We start from the raw sequence: 18,721 nt of genomic DNA, 5'->3' as shown, positions 1-18,721 counted from the left end.
CAGGCAAAGAATCCAAGGTCTTTGAGGCTTCGGGGAAGAGGGTGGCAGCACAGGCAGCCAACATCTGGCGCATTTCTAACACAGGTGCTTCTAGCGCGCTATGACAGGGCGCACTACGATACACTAGAGACCCTGTTGCAACACCTGCCTGATCAAAACAAAGAAGGTGCTGAGATGCTGATTCAAGAGGGGAAGCTGATCTCTAATGCTTCCATTAAGTGCGCTCTAGACTCGGCTGATACCGCTGCCAGAGCTATAAACACCAGTGTTATGCTTCGGAGACATGCCTGGCTGAGAATCTCTGGATTTAAGCCAGAAATCCAAACCACCATCCTGAACCAAATGGTTAATCCAGATCACCTGTTTGGCCCAGAAGTTGACACCACCCTAGAAAAAAAAAAGGACACTGACCCCGCAAAATCCATGGGTGCCTTACAGTCCCAGCAGTTTCGGGGTGGGTCCTTTCGTCGCTCCAGCACTAGAGGCGTCTCAAGGGGTCAGCTCTCCCAGTCCACGCAATACTACAAGGGCAACACCCAGACTACTTACGCCAACAAGAGTCGAGGTGGATAATCGTGGCAACAGCGCCAAGGGCAGAGGACGTGGTAACAGCTCCAGGTCCTCTACCACCAGCAAGCAGTGACGCCTTGTCACTGCCCCCCGACCACACAACACCGGTCGGGGGGAGACTCTAGCAGTTCCTGCCCGTCTGGAAGTCCATCACCACGGACAAGTGGGTCAGAAAACTTATCCAATACGGTTATTGTCTGGAGTTAACATCCACTCCACCCAACATGCCCCCAAGGCAGCGTCCTATGTCGGACGAGCACTTGCACTTATTGCAGCAGGAGGTCACCGTCATGCTGCAAAAAGGGGCAATAGAGCTCGTGCCTATGCAAGAAAGAGGCACAGGGGTCTACTCCCTGTACTTCTTAATACCAAAGAAGGACGGATCCCTACGGCCCATCCTGGACCTCAGGCCACTCAACTACTACATCCTGTCGGAGCACTTCCATATGCTGACCCTGCAGCAAGTGCTCCCGTTGCTCAGGCAGGGGGATTTTCTCGCAACTTTAGACCTAAAGGATGCGTACTTTCACATTCCACTGCACCCTTCGCACAGGAAATACCTCAGGTTCACCATCCAAAACCGGCACTACCAGTTCAAGGTTTTGCCTTTCGGTGACACCACAGCACCCAGGGTGTTCACAAAGTGCCTGGCGACAGTGGCGGCACATCTCAGGAGACTGAACATCCACGTCTACCCCTATCTGGACGACTGGCTCATCCAAGCGAAGTCAGCCCAGCAGTGTGCCGCCCACATGTCCCACACCATTCACCTCCTGCATGATCTGGGATTCTCACTGAATAACCCAAAATCCCACCTCCAGCCCGCACACGTACGGCAGTATCTGGGTGCTACCATAAACACTCTGGCGGCCACAGCACAGCCGAATTCAGTGAGGGTCGGCAGCATTCAATCGCTGATACAAAAATTCAGACCTCAACACTCGCTTCCAGCAAGAGTGTTCATGCAGTTGATAGGCATGATGGCCTCCTGCATTTCCATAGCCCCGCACGCGAGGCTACATATGCGTCCGGTTCAGGAGTGCTTAGCACGTCAGTGGACTCAGGCTCATGGGCAGTTGAAAGACCTAGTGTTGGTGAGCGGTCGGGCATACGACTCTCTGCATTGGTGGAATCCACGAAACCTTTGCAAGGGCCGACCGTTCCAGGAGCCTGTGCCACAGATCATCCTGAACAACGGACGCCTCTCTCCAGGGATGGGGAGCTCATGTACTCCATTACACTGTGCAGGGACTATGGACGCAACAGCAGAGGAAGATGCACATCAATGTTCTGGAACTGATGGCGATCTTCATGGCACTAAAAGCCTTCAAAGTACATCTGTGCAACAAGGTCGTGTTGATCCGGACGGACAACATGACGGCAATGTACTACATTCAGAAGCAGGGAGGTACACCTCTTCGCCACAAGGGAGAACGCAAAATGCCAAAGCTTCGCCGCCAGGTTCCCACACCCACAGTCGCAGGGCAATGCGATATGGATGAACTGGTCAGGCAAATTTGCGTACTCTTTTCCCCCAGCACCTTTGATACCGCTGGTGGCACGCAAGCTCAGGCAGCACTCGATGACTCTCATCCTGGTTGCTCCAACGTGGGCTCGCCAACCATGGTACACCACGTTTCTGGAACTATCCGTGGTACCGCATCAGAGGCTACGTCTCACGCCCAGCCTTCTGACGCAGAGCCATGACGTCATTCAGCATCCAGATCCGCAACAGCTCAACCTGGCGATCTGGCTCCTGAAGTCCTAGAGTTTGGCTACCTGCACTTGCCTTCCGACTGTATGGACAAAATGGAAGCGGTTTCTCATTTTATTGTGCAGACCACAACATTAACCCGCTAGATGCTTCTATTCAGAATATCATCTGTTACCTTTTCCATCTGTACAAATGTAATCTGGCCTATGCTTCCATTCGCATACATCTATCTGCGATGGCCGCTTATCTCCAGAATAGGCAGCACCTCTCCCTTTTCAGGGTGCCTGCCATTAAGGCTTTTCTGGAAGGACTCAAACGAGTCATTCCTCCGCGGACTCCACCAGCTCCGGAGTGGAACCTCAATGTGGTCCTCACCCGGCTGATGGGTCCTCCCTTTGAGCCACTGCATTTCTGTGAGATTCAGTTCTTGACGTGGAAAGTGGCTTTCCTCATAGCGATTACATCGCTACGGAGAGTTAGTGAATTACAAGCCCTAACTATCTAAGAGCCATTTATTCAAATTCATTCTAACAGGGTGGTGCTTCGCACTAACCCTAAATTTCTACCCAAAGTTGTGTCTCAATTCCATATCAACCAAACTATTGAATTACCTGTTTCCTTCCAAAATCCTGAGTCATTGGCGGAGAGAATGCTCCACACCCTTGTGGCTTAGATCCTTCCTCCGGAATCGAACCCAGAGATTCTTAGTTAACAGTAATCTATCTGTTACTCCCCCCGATAACGATCTAAGTCCCCCAAGATTCAACTCTTTCCCCAACCCTATTCAATCTATACTTTGAACTGTTAGCTGAATTATTACATACCGCCAACAACTCCTTCCACATGTAAGCTGATGATTGTAGGAGAGTAGGGTCTGCAATCCTATGATCACCCAGATTTTTTGCTTTTCTTTCACTGGTTTACGACTTTCTCTGGCTGTGGGCCTACCAATCAGACCCACAGCCTAGCTGTTCTCTCACTAAATTGACATGTGTACCTTAGGTGCATTACCCGATTGGAACTGGGCCACCTTATCAGACCCTGTAACTCGGGGCATAGGTGTACCCAGGGCCTACCAGGGGCTGAAGCATGTATTATGCCACCCCTGGATGGCCATCTAAATCTGACACAACTGGCTGCACGACAGCTGGGGCAAGGTGGTGTAGTAGTGTGGCTCACTGGTTAGAGGCAGCAGACCCGAGAGCAGAGGACGGCCCGGGACCAGGGTTCGATTCCCGGCGCGGCAGGTTTCTGGACCAGGGTCAGCGGACTCGATAATTCTCTCGCCTCGGTGCCCACTCTGATCAGCGATCACACTCGGCAACTCTGGGCATTAGCTTGCCTCATCTTCACTAACGGCCCCACCAGACCGCCGGGGATGCCTGGTCTCACCCTGGAGATACCCATTAAGGGACCATCTCTCAGGGAAGCCAGGAAGGGTTTCGCAGCGGTCGAAGCGCCTTGGGACCCTACGGGTAAGTAGTGCGCTATATAAATGCCTATACATTTACAATCACCCTTTGCTTTAGATATAGTATACCTATATCTAACCCTAAAAATGCACACACAGATTCCTATCAGTCACTCCTATGGCAGGCCTTGACAATCCTGAAGGCAGAGTGCTTGGAATCGTGTGAGATGGTGCTCTGGCATGAGCTGAGCCCGTCTGCAGCTTGCGGAACCAAGTCCTAATAGCTGTTCCATGATAACGCATACCATATACTCTTAAGTGCATTATAATCCTCGCGGTTAAATGCTATCTTTGGTATTGCTTTATCAAAACATGTCGAGTAAGGTGTCATACGAATTGGAATACTAACCCCTCGCCAATTCTGGCGACGGGGTTAGCATTCCACCCTTCTAGAGGGACACGACATGTATGTAACTGTGAACCCCGGTTAAAGTTAACTGAAGCCTCAGCTCCACAAAATGGATGCTGCCGCCACAGACACGAGTCTGACCTCCTGCTGCTGGGAGTCCTTCCAGCGAGGAGAGCTTGGACAAAGGGTTTCCTGTCAGGGGCGGTGCTAGCACCATCCCAGACAGGGTTTTGTGTATCCTGGGTAGGCAGGGCTTTACAGGAAGGTGACTGCAAGTGGCACCCCGGTGCTCACTACGCATCTGCCGGCTAGAACCAGTTCCAGGGGCACACCAGCCCCTGGCCTGGGGAAAGTCCGGCATGGGAGAGGGGTGTAACCACCCCCCTTCCTGGTCCCCCCCCCCCTAGGGCAGGACCTAGTCGCGTACCCACCCCTTTCTTTAGGATAAAGGCAGGAGCGGGGACCCTTCCAAATTAGATCATCTTTGAATCAAGAAACTACTTTCTACGAAAGGAACTCTCGACTTCTTCTCAAGATTGCTCCCTTGTGGCTAAGGAGTAGTCACCCTGCATCCGCAGGCACCATCTAAGAACTCTGCGGTTTGCTGCACGTCCTTCCTCAGGAATCCGACCGACCAGCACGACGAGACCCGGCTTCCCTGGCACCCCTGACCTCTACCTACCTCTACAGCTAAGCTGAGAACCGTAGGTGCGACGAGACCTCGAGGGACCGGCCATCATCAGAACTGCACGACTTCTATCCAGCACGACCGCCGAGGGATCCTCTGGTGAGTGCTCTGGGGTCCGAGAAGCCCCGACCCTGAGCAGCTCCAGCACCGAAGTCCAGCCCCCCCAGCATCTCCACGATCTGCGTGGGGCCCTTCTGCTTTTTGCTGCTCACCGCGTTGTCTGGCTACTAGCCCGCTGGCTTGTGGCCTTCCCGACGACGATCAACAACGACAACACTGCTGGTCTGGTTGCTCCAGACTGGCCCTTGCTCCCTTCCAAAAGAGGAGCACCCCGGACCCTCCTGGTCCACTCAAGACGCCATTTTAGGTCCACCGCGTGGGCTTGAATTTGCCAAGGCTTGTTGCCCCAATCCTGGGTCCAGCGACGTCGACAGCATCAACCATCGTGGGACAGCTCGCACCTCCATCCTGGTCGCCGACAACGCCTCCTGGTCCGTGAGACTGCAGAGCCCAGCGTCGCCCACTCACCTAGTCGAGGTGACTATCATCCGGTGCCCTCCTGGTGCCATCTGATCACTGGCTAGTGGTCACGAACTTGGTCCCCTCTGCTTTCAGGTGTCATCCATCTTCGATCCAGGCTTGGATCACTTCGAACTATCTTCACTGGTCGCCTGCCAGCAACTTCTTTCTTCAGGCTCCTGGTTCGTCAGCGAGGATTCCCGACGTCTAAACAGACCTATGCAGCCGCAGCCCCTGGGCTAGGTAACTTCGGCATTTCGGTGCCCCAGCATAGCCTTACTATCTAAGGGTCCAGAGTCACTGTCGTTTTCGACCTACCTTATCGGGTTCGCCCGAGAACACTAACTTTGTCTTTACTAGCTCCCGTAGACTTTGTCCCGCATCCCGCGTGAGAGTGCACACTCTGCACCCGAGTCCCCTAGGCCTCCTACTAGTAATCTGAAGGTTCAGTAACGTAGTCCTAGCGATTCCAAAGCCTATTAGTACAGTACTTACCTGCTAGTAATTTCGCATTCCACTTCCATAGTATATGGTTTTCCGCGCCCCTCGGGCATTTGTGTAAATTGTGCAACTTAAAGTATTTTCGTAAGAGTTTTGTTGTGTGCTTAGTACCCTGTCCTCATAAAGAGTACAGGGCTGTTGTGATCTAAATAAATACACTGTTTATTTTCATAACACTTGTGTGGTGTCCTTTCACTTGGTGTTCAAGGGGTATATGTGATGGTATAACAGCTGGCTTAACACGCCCTCTAGAGTTTAGCCCGAAGACTGCTCGTATCCACGCTACTAGGATAGCTGGTCTATAAGGTTGACTTACAACCAATCACCATAAGGGTTGTTTGGACTGATACATAGTGATCACTAGAATAGTGAGCACTGCATATCAGGCCAACTTCTCACAATGATACCCAGATCTACATCAAAATCTCCTCTCTAGAGGAGATCTACTCTTTGAATGAGGTCCTTAAAGCTGACTGTTCAATGGCTCGGCTCCAATTAGCTCCAACTAAATGCACAAAAAACGGAGGTCCTTCTAATCCACCTCCCTGAAAGTAACACTGACATCCGGGAATGGACCAAGTCGATCACAGCACTAAACTGCACACCGTCCATAGTGGAATCTGCCAAATCTCTCGGAATAATCCTAGACAGCAACCTGAATATGTGAGACCACATCAACTCGATGGCTAAAACTGCCAGGTGTCACCTGAGCTACCTGAGGAAATTAAAACCTTTCCTTGATGCGTCGAACCTAAAAATGGCAGTCCAGGCATTAGTTGCATCCAGAATCGAATACGGATGCTCAACCTTTTCAGGCCGGCCCAAGATCTCCACGGCCCCCCCTAAAAGCTTGCCTCAATGCTGCCGCCAGACTGTTAACAGGCTCGAAGAAATTCGACCACATAGCAACGCATCTGAAGATGCTGAACTGGCTTCCTCTTGAAACCAAAATCAAACTCAAACTGGCATGTATCACCGACATAGCACTACACACGAAATCCCCAGCATATCTCACCCAGAAAATCACGGTTTCTGGAGGAGCCAGAAACTCTAGGTCCGCCTCGAGACTTTGTGCCCCAGCCACCCCACTTCCGAAAAGAAAACTTCGAATCGTGCTTTCTCTGGGGCCGCACCAGGAATCTGCAACTCACTGCCATCCTTCATCAGAAAAATTCCCCCTCTGTCCATATTTAAAAAGGAAGCCAAAACCTCCCTAATGGTCCTTTAAATCATGCGTTGCACACACCGCTCACTGACTTTGCTTATTTTTGTAGCTGCTAGAGCTTGGACTGACTGGCTTCTATCCATCTTGTACTGAACTTGTACTCCCACAAATGTATTTGCTGGATTTCTCTGCATTATGATCTGAACATTGAACATTGTATACACCCTGTTATTCCCCTAATGCTTCACCTCCTTCTACTCCTCCTTATGGTATATATTTTTTTCTTTGACTATTTCATACTTGTATACATCATGTTATCCCTGTAAAGTGCTTTGATACACTAACTGGCCACGTTCGCGCTTTACAAAACACTAAATAAATACATTTAGATGTGTGTGTGTATATATATATATATATAATGTGTGTATGTATCATGATATTTATAAAATTTTCATTGTAAAGTCATATGCGTGGTAAAGTTATTGCATGGTAATGACAGCATTGTAAAGGCAGTTTCCCTGTAGAAGTGCTGTTTTGCTAAAGTGAGTCTGGCAGTAAATGTGTTTTTTTTTTTTTTTTTTTTTTTTTTTTTTTTTTATCCCACAGATATTGGCATCGATCTCTCAACCCTCGCAAGCTGATTGAAGTGAAATTTTCTCATCTAAACAGAAACATGACGATGCAGCGTACAATGAAGCTTTACCGACTGCCGGAGGTCTGACACTAGCAGAGGCAGCAATTGCCTACACATAAATTTTAGGCTGAGGCTCTGTGTGAGACAAGTGATGAAAGGAGTAAGGAAATGAAGGGTCGAGAGGAGAGAAAGCCAAATGAGAGCAGAATGAGTGGCAGACCATAATAGTGTCAGGAAGGCAGCAATTTCAGATAAGGATATCTGGGGCAGGGCAAGGAGTAAAGGACTTCCAAAAGCACAATATTCCCAGATTCCAGTATTGTAAATGGCATGCAGATTCTAAAAGCTGTTCCTGACCATACAAATGGTGGAAACAGGCTGTACATATGCATATTTCATGACCTTGGCGTAGGGCCCGATGGCAAGCGAGAGGGACGGCTGTTGTAATAAAAGATGAGTAAGAATTGGACAATAAGAGGTGGGATCAAAGACTGACAAAGTGGCAAGAGTTTGTGATCAAGATTTGAGAATTAGCAAGAGTGTAGCAGGATGTTAGGGCTCACATAGAAATGAGAGGGACTCCTTTATGGAATTATTTCCATTTCTGGATAGCATGTAGGACTGTCTTTTAATTTTTCTTGATCTATCCATTCTGACTCCCACCTCCATTGCAGGTTCCGAAGACAGCAGGCCTGCGCCCAATGGAGATCAGACACCTCCCTGCAGTTCACAGACTGCTGACTGAGTACTTGAAGCTCTTCCATCTGACTCCAGTTATGACGCAGGAGGAGGTGCATCACTGGTTCTTCCCTCAAGAGAACATTATAGACACATTTGTTGTAGAGGTGAGATTTAAGTTCTTGCATTATTACAAGAAAGACATGTTGAAGATTGAAAACATGTGGGACTTGAAGTCCTGGAGGTGCACTTGTAGTACCAATATTAGGCTATAAGACTGGTGGGAAACATCTTCTATAGACTTATGACTACCATGCTGGCAGAGGACATACAGTATTAACCTGGGCCTCTGGTTTGTAATTTGATTTCCAAATGTCATGTTCTGACATGCTACTATTCTGAGCCTTTACATCTGACACAAGACATGCATAGGATGTTAATTTAGTCTTCTTATGTTGGAACTTGATAAAGAGTTCCTGTGTGTGAAGTCTTTATGGGAGACTTTATGACTGACTCCATTTCAGAAAAAAATCTGAAAACCCACCTGTTGACCCGATAACCAAACTCCGAACTTCCCTCTCAAATCGCCTCTCCTCAAATTTGCCCTCCTGCCTCAGACTTTATTCTCTTATTAGATTTCTTAACTCTCCTTCATTTAATTTTGGCATTTTAAATTAAACAAATGTTGATTACTGCAGTTATCAAGTACAGCAATACAATAGTATCAATAGTAGTTGCAGTTAACCATACTCTGCTAAGTTAAAGGCGTCTGAGACTGATTTCTTCACTCTAAAGAGCACAAACCCCTGATTCAGGTAGAGTAGCACCATATAAAAAATGTATCTATTGTAGAACGACAGCGCGTCTTTTCAAAGAAACTTAAAATAAATATTTTGGACCTGTCCAGTAATTTCTTGCTGGCACTTTGCATGTGTTCCCTACCTTGGTCAGCCATGCGGGATCTGCTGTGCTGTAGTTTCTTAAGCCTACGGTATTGGGACAGAGTACTTGATGCCTAACTATACCATCAGTGTCGGCACAGGGAATGTGGAAAGAGCCTTCTTTCAAAAATGTTTCTGGTGTGCCCCCATGTTCACAGGTCTACTCTATCGTCTCTCCTCCCTGGCCCCTGTTGAGGACACCTCACACCAGGTTAACCTCCAAGAAGGGTGCAGTGCAGAGACATGGATTTTGCTTAGTTCTCTGACATTAGACCTTTATGATGGATATTTCTAACTGCAGATTCCTTACCTTTAGAATATCTACAGGTGACACACTTCATCTGGAGAGTTAAAAAAAAAAAAGCTGCCATGCTTCGGCAGATGGCGTCGTGTGGCTCCATGTAGTCTTCAAACTACCACAATGTGACGGATTAGAGCCGTATAAAAGTGTAACTTCTTTTCACGCCTCCCGACACAAATCCAGTATTCATCTCCCAACTTTTTATTGACTCCAAAGCTTGCAGACTAAGTGTTAGGGAATCATATTGCCACTAAAATCGACAGGCTTTAAAGTGTGCAGAGAATGCAGGATTCTTATCGTCTCATGCACCCTAGGGCAGTGTGAACTTGGAGGCAAAGCACTACTTCACTGACCATGAGAGCAGGTTGTAGTTGAAGCGCATATTTTATTGAAACTCAAAGTTGTGGACTTGGTCTCTGTGCCAGTCACTGGACCGTTTGCATGAACAAGCCACATACCGCTGGAAGTATTGAAGTAAGTCAAAGTTCAAACAAAAACATACAAATATGAAGCCCGACAAGCCACATACCGCATTCTAGTTCAGAAGTGAAGGTGCATGAATATCAAGATAAACATTGCCCTCACCTGAAGTCTCTGGTTTTAGAACAGATTTGTCAGTTGTTCCAGATGTGACTTGTGTTCCCCAGGCCATCCTTGACCCCACAGCAGATGGCAGACTTCAAGGAGGCCATGTTGTAAATCTTTGGTGTGATTCTGGCCCACCCCAACACACCTTCAGGCCCCATGGAGCAATGGGGCTCTAGTCAGTTTGCTGCTGTTGGGATCTCTCTGGACAATTTGTTTTGCAGCGTGAATCTTTTTTGGATTCACATGCTGTCCATTATTCCACCATCTAGTGGTTGGGTCCGGAATTGTAGTATTTCTTTATTTTGTTGTTCTTAGTGACGTCGACATACCACCATTTGGTGTCCTCCTGTGACGTCGACGGGCTTCCTCTGGAAGCTCCTACCTTTGGTCGCCATCTTCAGATTAGTTTTTTCCGCCATTGGGTCTCGATCGAGACAGAGGAGCTCCAGAAAAATCAACGAAAAAATATACTAAGATCAGGAGAAAAGAGTCTTTGACGTACCGGACTTCGATCCTACGAACCGGAGCGCGAAGAAGACTGAGAAATAAAACTTTGATACAAAGAATGCTCATACAGGGGGCTCCCTGTACGCGGTAATGGACAAAACCCCTTTCAGATTCTGTGACAATTGTCACCACAGATACGTTCAAAAGGACCAGCATCCAGTCTGCAACTTTTGTCTGCCACTGGATCATCGAAGCAGCTACTGCAACGCCTGCTCAGTTTTCATCCCAAAGACGTTGAGAGCAAGATAGAGGCAGAGAAGAGCCAATTATAACATGCAGGTTCAAGACCCACCACCATAGCTTTGAGACCTGGGCCTCTCCAGCGAAGACTAGGACAACGTCGCCGAAGGTCCAGAAGTCGAAGGGGAAACAGACGTCCCAGTCACTGAGGTCGAGAAGAAGACTCCAAAGGAGGTAAGGGAACTGTCGACCTCGCAAAAGAGAATAGAGTCCAGAAAATCAGACTCTAAGCCTCCGAAAGGAGCCTCGGTGTTAAAACACTTGACGTACGCAAGAGTGTCCAAGGGCAAATAATCCGTCGGATCCTTAGACAAGGACTCGGAGACGGCAAAAAGACCCTCGAAAGTTAAAAGAAGTCGAAAGACAGTCACGAAAAGGACGCGCAGATGTCCACGAAAGAGAGGTCGAAACAGGCTTTGGCAGCGGCGCCATCAAGCTCAAAAAGAAAGGCGGAACATTTTGACGCTGAAATTATCGCGTCGGATATGGAGTAAAAGACGAAGCAGAAATGGAAAGAATCTTAAAACTCAAGAAAGATTTAGACGAAACTTTTCAAAATTCCACCGAAAATTTGAATCTGTCGACTAATTACTGCCGCTAAAACTCGCGAACCACAAGATTAGGAAGAATACTACTTTGTGGGAGAAGAACAACAAACCTATGCAGGTTCGGCTACTTCGGAGGCTCAAGACCTGCAATGGCAAGATTTAGATGCCGATTCACCAGAAGAAGCAGTGGAGACCTATCCATGGAGGCCTTCCCCACCAGATGACATTGGAATGTACAACCAAGTCATAAAGCAAGCAGCAGACATCTATGGAGTGCAATTGGAAGAAGAAAAACCCCAATTGTGTTTTCTGTTAGAAATATTGCTGCCCAGTTAAGCAAGAAGCCAATTCCTTCCTATGTTGCCAAGTGTTTTGGATCACGATAAAGAAGCCTTTAAAGAACCTGCCACTTGCAAGACAGTCCCGCCAAGAGGAGCGAAAAAATACAAACATTCCTCCAAGGATCCTAGGTACATCAGGGGTTCAGTGCCAGCTGACTGTCATATCTTCTACGGCTCAAAGAGCTAATTTACCAACTAATGTGGGCCCTCCATCCGACAAGGGGAGCAAAAGGATGGAAGGAAGGTGGAGAGAAATAAGGCAATTCAGTGGTGCATAGCTAATTCGAATGCTTTAATCAATAGGCATGAATATCAACATGGGGAAGAAGTTAGAGAGCTGTTAAAACACCTGCCCGACCAATTTCAAAGAAGGGCAAACCACTTAGTTGAGGAAGGGAAAACATGTCAAACACCTGTTTAAAATCAGCACTAGACGCTGCTGAAACATTCACTAGGCAAATGGCTATTGGAATAAAGAAAGGAGGCATGCAAGGCTGCGAATCTCTGGTTTCAAGCCAAATGTACAAAATAAACTCTCCTTCCAATGGAGAACAGCTATTTGGAAGTGTGGTGGAGTAAAAACTTAACCAATTCAAGAAAGACCATGAAACCGCAAAGTCCATGGGGGCACTGCAGTTCTGGGGCATGCATAGAGGCACACCCTCACGGAGACCAATGGGCAAAGGTAACCACCAACCTACAACCTCGCACCAAACCTTTTAACAGACTTATCAAGGAGTAAGTCAGGGACTGTAGCAGAACTGGCAATACCAACAGGGGAGGCAGTTCTTTCGAGGGCACCCTCTGGGAAGAGGCCAGCCACAGCGAGGGGACCACAAACCACCAAGTGACGGCACTCAAAAACTTGTACACACACCAAAGACATCACAGTGTGCTACAGAAAAGAAAAACAAGGCAAATCAGAAAACAAAAAAAATCTAACCGTTCCTGCAACATACTACACCAGTAGGAGGCAGATTAAAATACTTCCTCAGAGTGGGAAAGGATAACTTCAGACAAATGGATACTACACATAATACAGTACGTTATTGCATAGAACTGATGGGAAACCAAGCAAGAAGATGCATTACAAAAAGGAAATATCTCAATTAGTCCAAGTGGTACAAGAACTTCTGAACAACATGCGATAGAACAAGTACCACACAAGGAAAGGAACACAGGCATTTACTCCACGTACATCCTTATCCCAAGGGTGGACGGAACTTTAAGACCAATACCGGACCTAAGGTTCCTCAACAAATTCATAAAGACGCCAGGTTCAAAATGACAACATTGTAAGAGGTCATACCTCCTCTGCAAAAAGGAGACTACATGGCAACCATGGACTTAAAAGATGCGTACTTGCACATTCACATGAAGAAGAGACCAGAGTCTATTAAGATTTGTCGTCAACCAGACGCATTATCAGTTCAAGGTGCTGGATTTCGGCCTAAAATCTGCACCAAGAGTAGTCACAAAATGCCTAGCCACGGTAGCCGATCACCTAAGAAGACCAGAAATTCATGTTTACCCGTACCTAGACGACTGATTAGTAAGAGCAAGCTCCTACAATCTATGCAAACAGCATATACAGCTAGTAATAGAAACACTAATTCAACTAGGTTTCTCAATACACTGGGATAAATCAACACAATATTAGGGAAAGTGTTCCCAAGTGACAGGAGAACACTAGCAATACTGAAGGAGACGCAGCTATTCCACGCTCTGACAGCGAGGACAGTGGGGAAGCTGCTTAAATGATGGCTTCATGCATTAATTTAGTCCCCAACATTCGCCTACACATGAGACCGTTCCAGGAATGGCTTCAGCAACAGTGATCACGAGCAACAGGAAGTTGGGAGGATCTAGTGGGTGTCGCGCAGACAGTTCATCAAGGGATGGCATGGTGGAATAAAACAAACCTAGCACAGGGCAGACTTTTCACAACACCAACTCCAACAGTGACCATAACCGATGCGTCCCTAATGGGATGCGGAGCACACATGAACCACCTCAAAATGAGGGGATTGTGGACAGGGCAGGATGCCGTGAAACACATCAATATCTTGGAGTTAAAAACTGTATTCTAAGCCTTAAAAGCCTTTCAGAAATAGTTATAAGGGAGGAGAGTGTTGATACTATACATACCGACAACACAACAATGTTTTACATCAACAAGCCAGGAGGAACTCAGTCGGTAGCACTCAACGCTAGCTAAGGAGATTTGGAGATGGGCGATTCCAAGGGGAATAGACATGATAGCAGTACACCTACCAGGGAAGGACCATGTAGAAGCAGACCAATATCAACCCACGAGTGGGAACGAAATCAAACAGAACTCAAAACAATTTTCACAAATAAACCTATTTGCAACATCCCACAATGCAAAATACCAAAACTTCGCATCCAGGTGACCTTGCAGTCAGTCCCTAGGGAATGCGCTATGGATAGTCTGGTCAGGGATATTTGCATACGCTTGTCCCCCATTAATGAACAAGGTGATCAGCAAATGCAAGATCAGCCAAATGAAAATGGTTCTCATCACAACACAACTTGGTTCTCAGAAATAATGCAGATGCTGCAAGGAACAATGCGCAAACTGCCAAAAAAGAAGACTTTCTAACAATGCAAAATGGAAAAGTACTTCACCCAGAACCAGAGAGCTTAGGCCTGGTGGCATGGATCCTGAGGACTTGGAATTCGCACTTCTCAAACTGCCAGAAAGAACAATGGCTGTTCTAAGAAGGAAATGCAATTCTGCAAAGTCAAAGAAATATACACAATGGTGCCTTAGAAAATGTCTTTCAAAAAAGATTACAAGGGAAAGAACACTGCTACAGTACTTAATTTACTTCCAGTAAATGTGTTATGCTATACCTCATTAAAGCTGCATTTAGCAGCAATTGTATCTTCTACCAGAGGGGAAACTGGGAAAAGCTTCTTCACCTCGCATATGGTCCAAAGATTCCTGGAAGGAGCAAAAAGAATTGCACCTCCAAAAATGCTGCCAGCACCCGCATGGAACCGGAACATAGTTCTAGCACAAATGATGAAAGCACCATTCGAACCACTGCACAAGGCAACATAACAAATGCTCACACTGAAATCAGCTTTTTTAGTTTTAATAAAATCCTTACGTAGAGTTAGTGAACTACAGGCACTAACACTGCAAGAAACGTACTACCAAATACATAGTAACAGGATTGTTATGAGGACAGATCCTCAATTCATGACAAAGGTGGTATCAAAATTCCACATCAGAGTATACAAATACCAAGTTTATTTCAAAACCCAAAGACTAAAGCAGAAAGAGCTTTGCACACACTTGACGCAAGAAGGGCGGTCATGTACTGCATTGAAAGAACCAAGAAATACAGAAAAACAAAACCGTTCTTTGTATCCTTTGCAAACAGTGTTCTAGGAAGACCAGTAACCAAATACACCATTGCAAGATGGATAGCCAAACCATACAGTTATGCCGCAGGCAGGAGATGTTTTACAAGATGCCCATGGGCACACAACAAGAAAGAAAGGGGCAACTATTGCCTTTCTAGCTAATACTCCAATTCAAGGCATCTGCATGGCTGCAACTGTGTGGACATCCAAATGAATGAAGAAGCACAAGTACGACAAAAGGTCTTGCAACGTCTATTCACAAACCAAAGTTCATCTTTACCCAACTACCACGAAACTAATAAACTTCTACAAAGTCTACGCACAGCATGTGAATCCATGTGCCCCCCTCCCCCCGAACATTGGACCTCTAGGCCTCGGACAATACATCATTGATAGGATGCAGCAAAGTATATCATTCATACAAACATGGATACTACCGATTGCATTAGTAGTGCTGTTTGACATTTGTGTTGTGCTTTGAAGACCTGTTTAGATGAGGTTGGCGGGATTCCTTCCAGGTATACAGGTCTAAATAGCAGATTTGACAGTTGATTGTTTCAAACTGTTAAGAGGAAAAAACTGTCTGAGACGCATCACACCCTTTGGTATTACTGATTCCAGCATTCCAACTGTTTAAGAAATTCACACTATTCCAGTGTGCTAGCCTATCTGTAACTTCAGCCTTCCTAACTGGTGTTCTGTTCCAGGGGGATCCTTATCAATAAGCACTGAATATTCTGGCCCAAGCGCGGCGACCCCGGAAAATATATAAACATTATATATGAAAACATACATATGTCACCAATCCATGCTATCCCCCCCCCCCCCCCCCCCCGAAAAAACACACACAAGGCTAAGCAATGCTCTGAGACCTTGTCATTGCAACATACACAAACAAACCAGGACCAAGAGACACTTGAACTGCCTTAATTTAATGAATAGCAGAAAAGTAGTCCTGCAACGAAAAAAACAGGCATTGTTAGCCCATAGGCTGCATTGGAAACTTAACAGCATAGAAAATTGAAGCAAATGTAACACATCAAAAAACTGGCACCGTGCCTTTAAGGCAGCCGTGACCCCCAACTTCCCATCATGCCTCAGGGGTGACAGTTAGGTAAGTGGTTTTTTCCGGCTCCTTCAGTCAGGACCCTGGTTACGTCGCTCCAAAGATTTTTTTGGTCGTTTGTCAGAAAAGATCTCCTTTTGTCCTGTAACGTGTGTTATTTTGACATACAACACTGTAGGAGTAGGAAGTTGCTTTATTCCTAGCAGTTTGGCATTTTTTCCACTCAGAGATGCCTTCTCTGTTTGATCCGTGCCCTTCCTGTGGCAAAAAGAAGCCTAAAACAGATTCCCATTTCTTTGTATTCTCTGCCTTCCTGAGTCTCATTCTCCTTAGACCTTCCAACATTTGTCAAGACACACTCTCAAGGAGAGAAAATGAAGTCTACCACCTCCCAAGGCAGATCTCCTGTGAAACACAGGAAGAAAAGGCCCAGGTCGACTTCCAAAAGTAAAGTTCCTGTCTGTTCTGTTTCAGCGTCGGGCTAGGCGTTGAAAATGCCTCCACTGATGAAGAAAACTACTACAACAACCCCTTCGGCGGCATCACCATCTAGAGCATCGGTCGTCATCACAATCTTCAAAGCAGAGGTACGTCGTGTCTTATTCCAGCGTCGAATCCTCCGCCACCACCAACCCCGTCACTTGTCTGCGTCTAGGAGTCGTTCTCCGTTGATGTCTGTTCATTGCCCAACGTTGAGACCTCATTATCCGTCGTTACTGCGTTCTTCGAGGCGTAGTCCTCTGTTGCTGTCAACTAGGCGGCGGTCAACGTTTAGGCCGAAGTCTTCTACGATGTCAAGATGGGGTACGACGTCTAAGCAGACTCTTCCGTTGTAGTCCACTAGATGGCGCTCAATGTCAAGGCCTCGGTCAGCCGCGACGGTGTCCAGAGGAAATTCAACGCCAAGAAGACGCCCCCCATCACCTTCTCCCTGTATGATGTCAAGACTCTGAACTCTGTTGGGTAGTTCTCTACCGATTTCAAAGCACCAGTCTCCGACTGTGCATCGGTCGACTTCGAAACAGACGGCTCTGCGATTTTCGACGTTAAGGCCTAGAACTCTAATCAGTGGACTCTCAGGTCTTGGTGGCGCAAAGCCGCTCAACGTCGAGACACTCAGCTGTTGATGTCGACACACTGCTCGCCCTCAGTGAGGGCCCGCTTGGCATCAAAGGGCCTCTCTGATCCTTCAGTGTCGGTGGCAGCATCTCCTCAGGTTATCTCGGCGTCAAGAAGTTCCTCTTCTCCGTCTCCAGAACGGCAAATGCAGAAATCCGCTCTGCAGGCCACTCCTCCTGTGCACCAGGAGGAAGAGCATAGATCTCCTTCTAGTACACCACTGGCAGGAAACGGCAGCATTTACTCTGATCCAACAGCCTCTAGACTATTCTAGCCCTCTCCATAGATCTCTGGGTCGTCAGCGGAACCGGTCTCCATCTCCATCAGGTCTGAGGTCCACTTCCAGTATCCGCCACAAGAGGCGTAGAGCACCTTCTTGGTCTTCCTCTTGTATTCATTCTTCCAAGAGGGATTACTCGCCTGCACTGATGGACAGTCCACTCTCCCGAGTATCGCCTGTGGATGACATCAATACCTTTCATGATGTACTGACAAGAGGAGCACAACAATTGAATATCAAAATGTCCGCTCCTCTGACATCTACGTCAGTCATCTTTGAGACTCTGCACCCGAGGTCAGTGTTGAGGCCTCTGCTGCCATTGGTTCTGGGCTTTTTGCAACCGTGATGGACATTTTTCTTGCCCCATCAATGCTCAAAACGGCTCCTGCAAGGATCCTAAAGAAATACAGACCATTGGATCAGGATCCTCTTGTTCGAGGCATGTGGGCTGCTGAATTCATATCTGTGCATAGATCGCCGCCTAGTGTTGGGTCCGGATGATTGCACATTATTGTCCTGGAAGAGTCTTCGAAATATCACAAGATAGGTGGCTCCTCCCCTGGACTACAGTGCGCATGGCCATCCTCTCCTCAGATTGTTTTTTTCCGCCATTGGGTTCGGATGTTACTATCTTAGCTCAAGTTAGGAAAACTTTCTACAAAGCCAAAAGGCTTTCGGTAGCGTCGGTATCGTTTCGTTCGGTATCAGTGCCTTTGCTTTTGGGGGACATCGAGGACTCAACAGGTTTTTTCTTTCCACACTCTACCCGATCTTAGATCTGAAATGGAAAGAAGTCCATTCAAGCGGTGTCCCCTTTGCAATGCAAAATACCCGCACATCGATGTCTACCCGGTGTGCAACAAGTGCCTGTCCCCAGACCATAACGAAGCCAACGTATTGCCTGTGCCCGGTTCAGGTCGAAAAAACCCCTCAAGATTCGACGCGCGGCTCGATTGGAGTCGAAGAAGTCAGCGCCTGTTCCCGTCAACATCTTCGGGACCGAAGACGAGGAGGTCGTTGATCTGGAGGATCCGGCTTTGGGCCATGATTCCGAGTATGACGCCGAAGACTAGGAGGTACAAGACGAAGACGAGAACGTCGTCGA

The 18,721-nt window shown here is 47.2% G+C and overlaps 1 protein-coding gene across 1 annotated transcript in view; it reads left to right on the top strand.

Annotated features, from left to right (window-relative positions):
• NMT1 (N-myristoyltransferase 1) overlaps positions 1–18,721 on the top strand; it is a 187,017-nt gene that overhangs the window by 129,247 nt on the left and 39,049 nt on the right. The window contains exons 8-9 of the mRNA XM_086923874.1: positions 7,584–7,692; positions 8,286–8,456. Of these exons, the coding sequence (XP_086780000.1) occupies positions 7,584–7,692; positions 8,286–8,456 (280 nt within the window). The remainder of the gene's footprint in view (positions 1–7,583; positions 7,693–8,285; positions 8,457–18,721) is intronic.

Source organism: Lissotriton vulgaris, chromosome 5, assembly GCF_964263255.1.
Source record: "Lissotriton vulgaris chromosome 5, aLisVul1.2, whole genome shotgun sequence".
Classification (NCBI taxonomy): Eukaryota; Metazoa; Chordata; class Amphibia; order Caudata; family Salamandridae; genus Lissotriton; species Lissotriton vulgaris.
The sequence above is the reverse complement of the archived record's forward strand: the minus strand, read 5'-3'. Positions and strand labels throughout refer to the sequence as shown.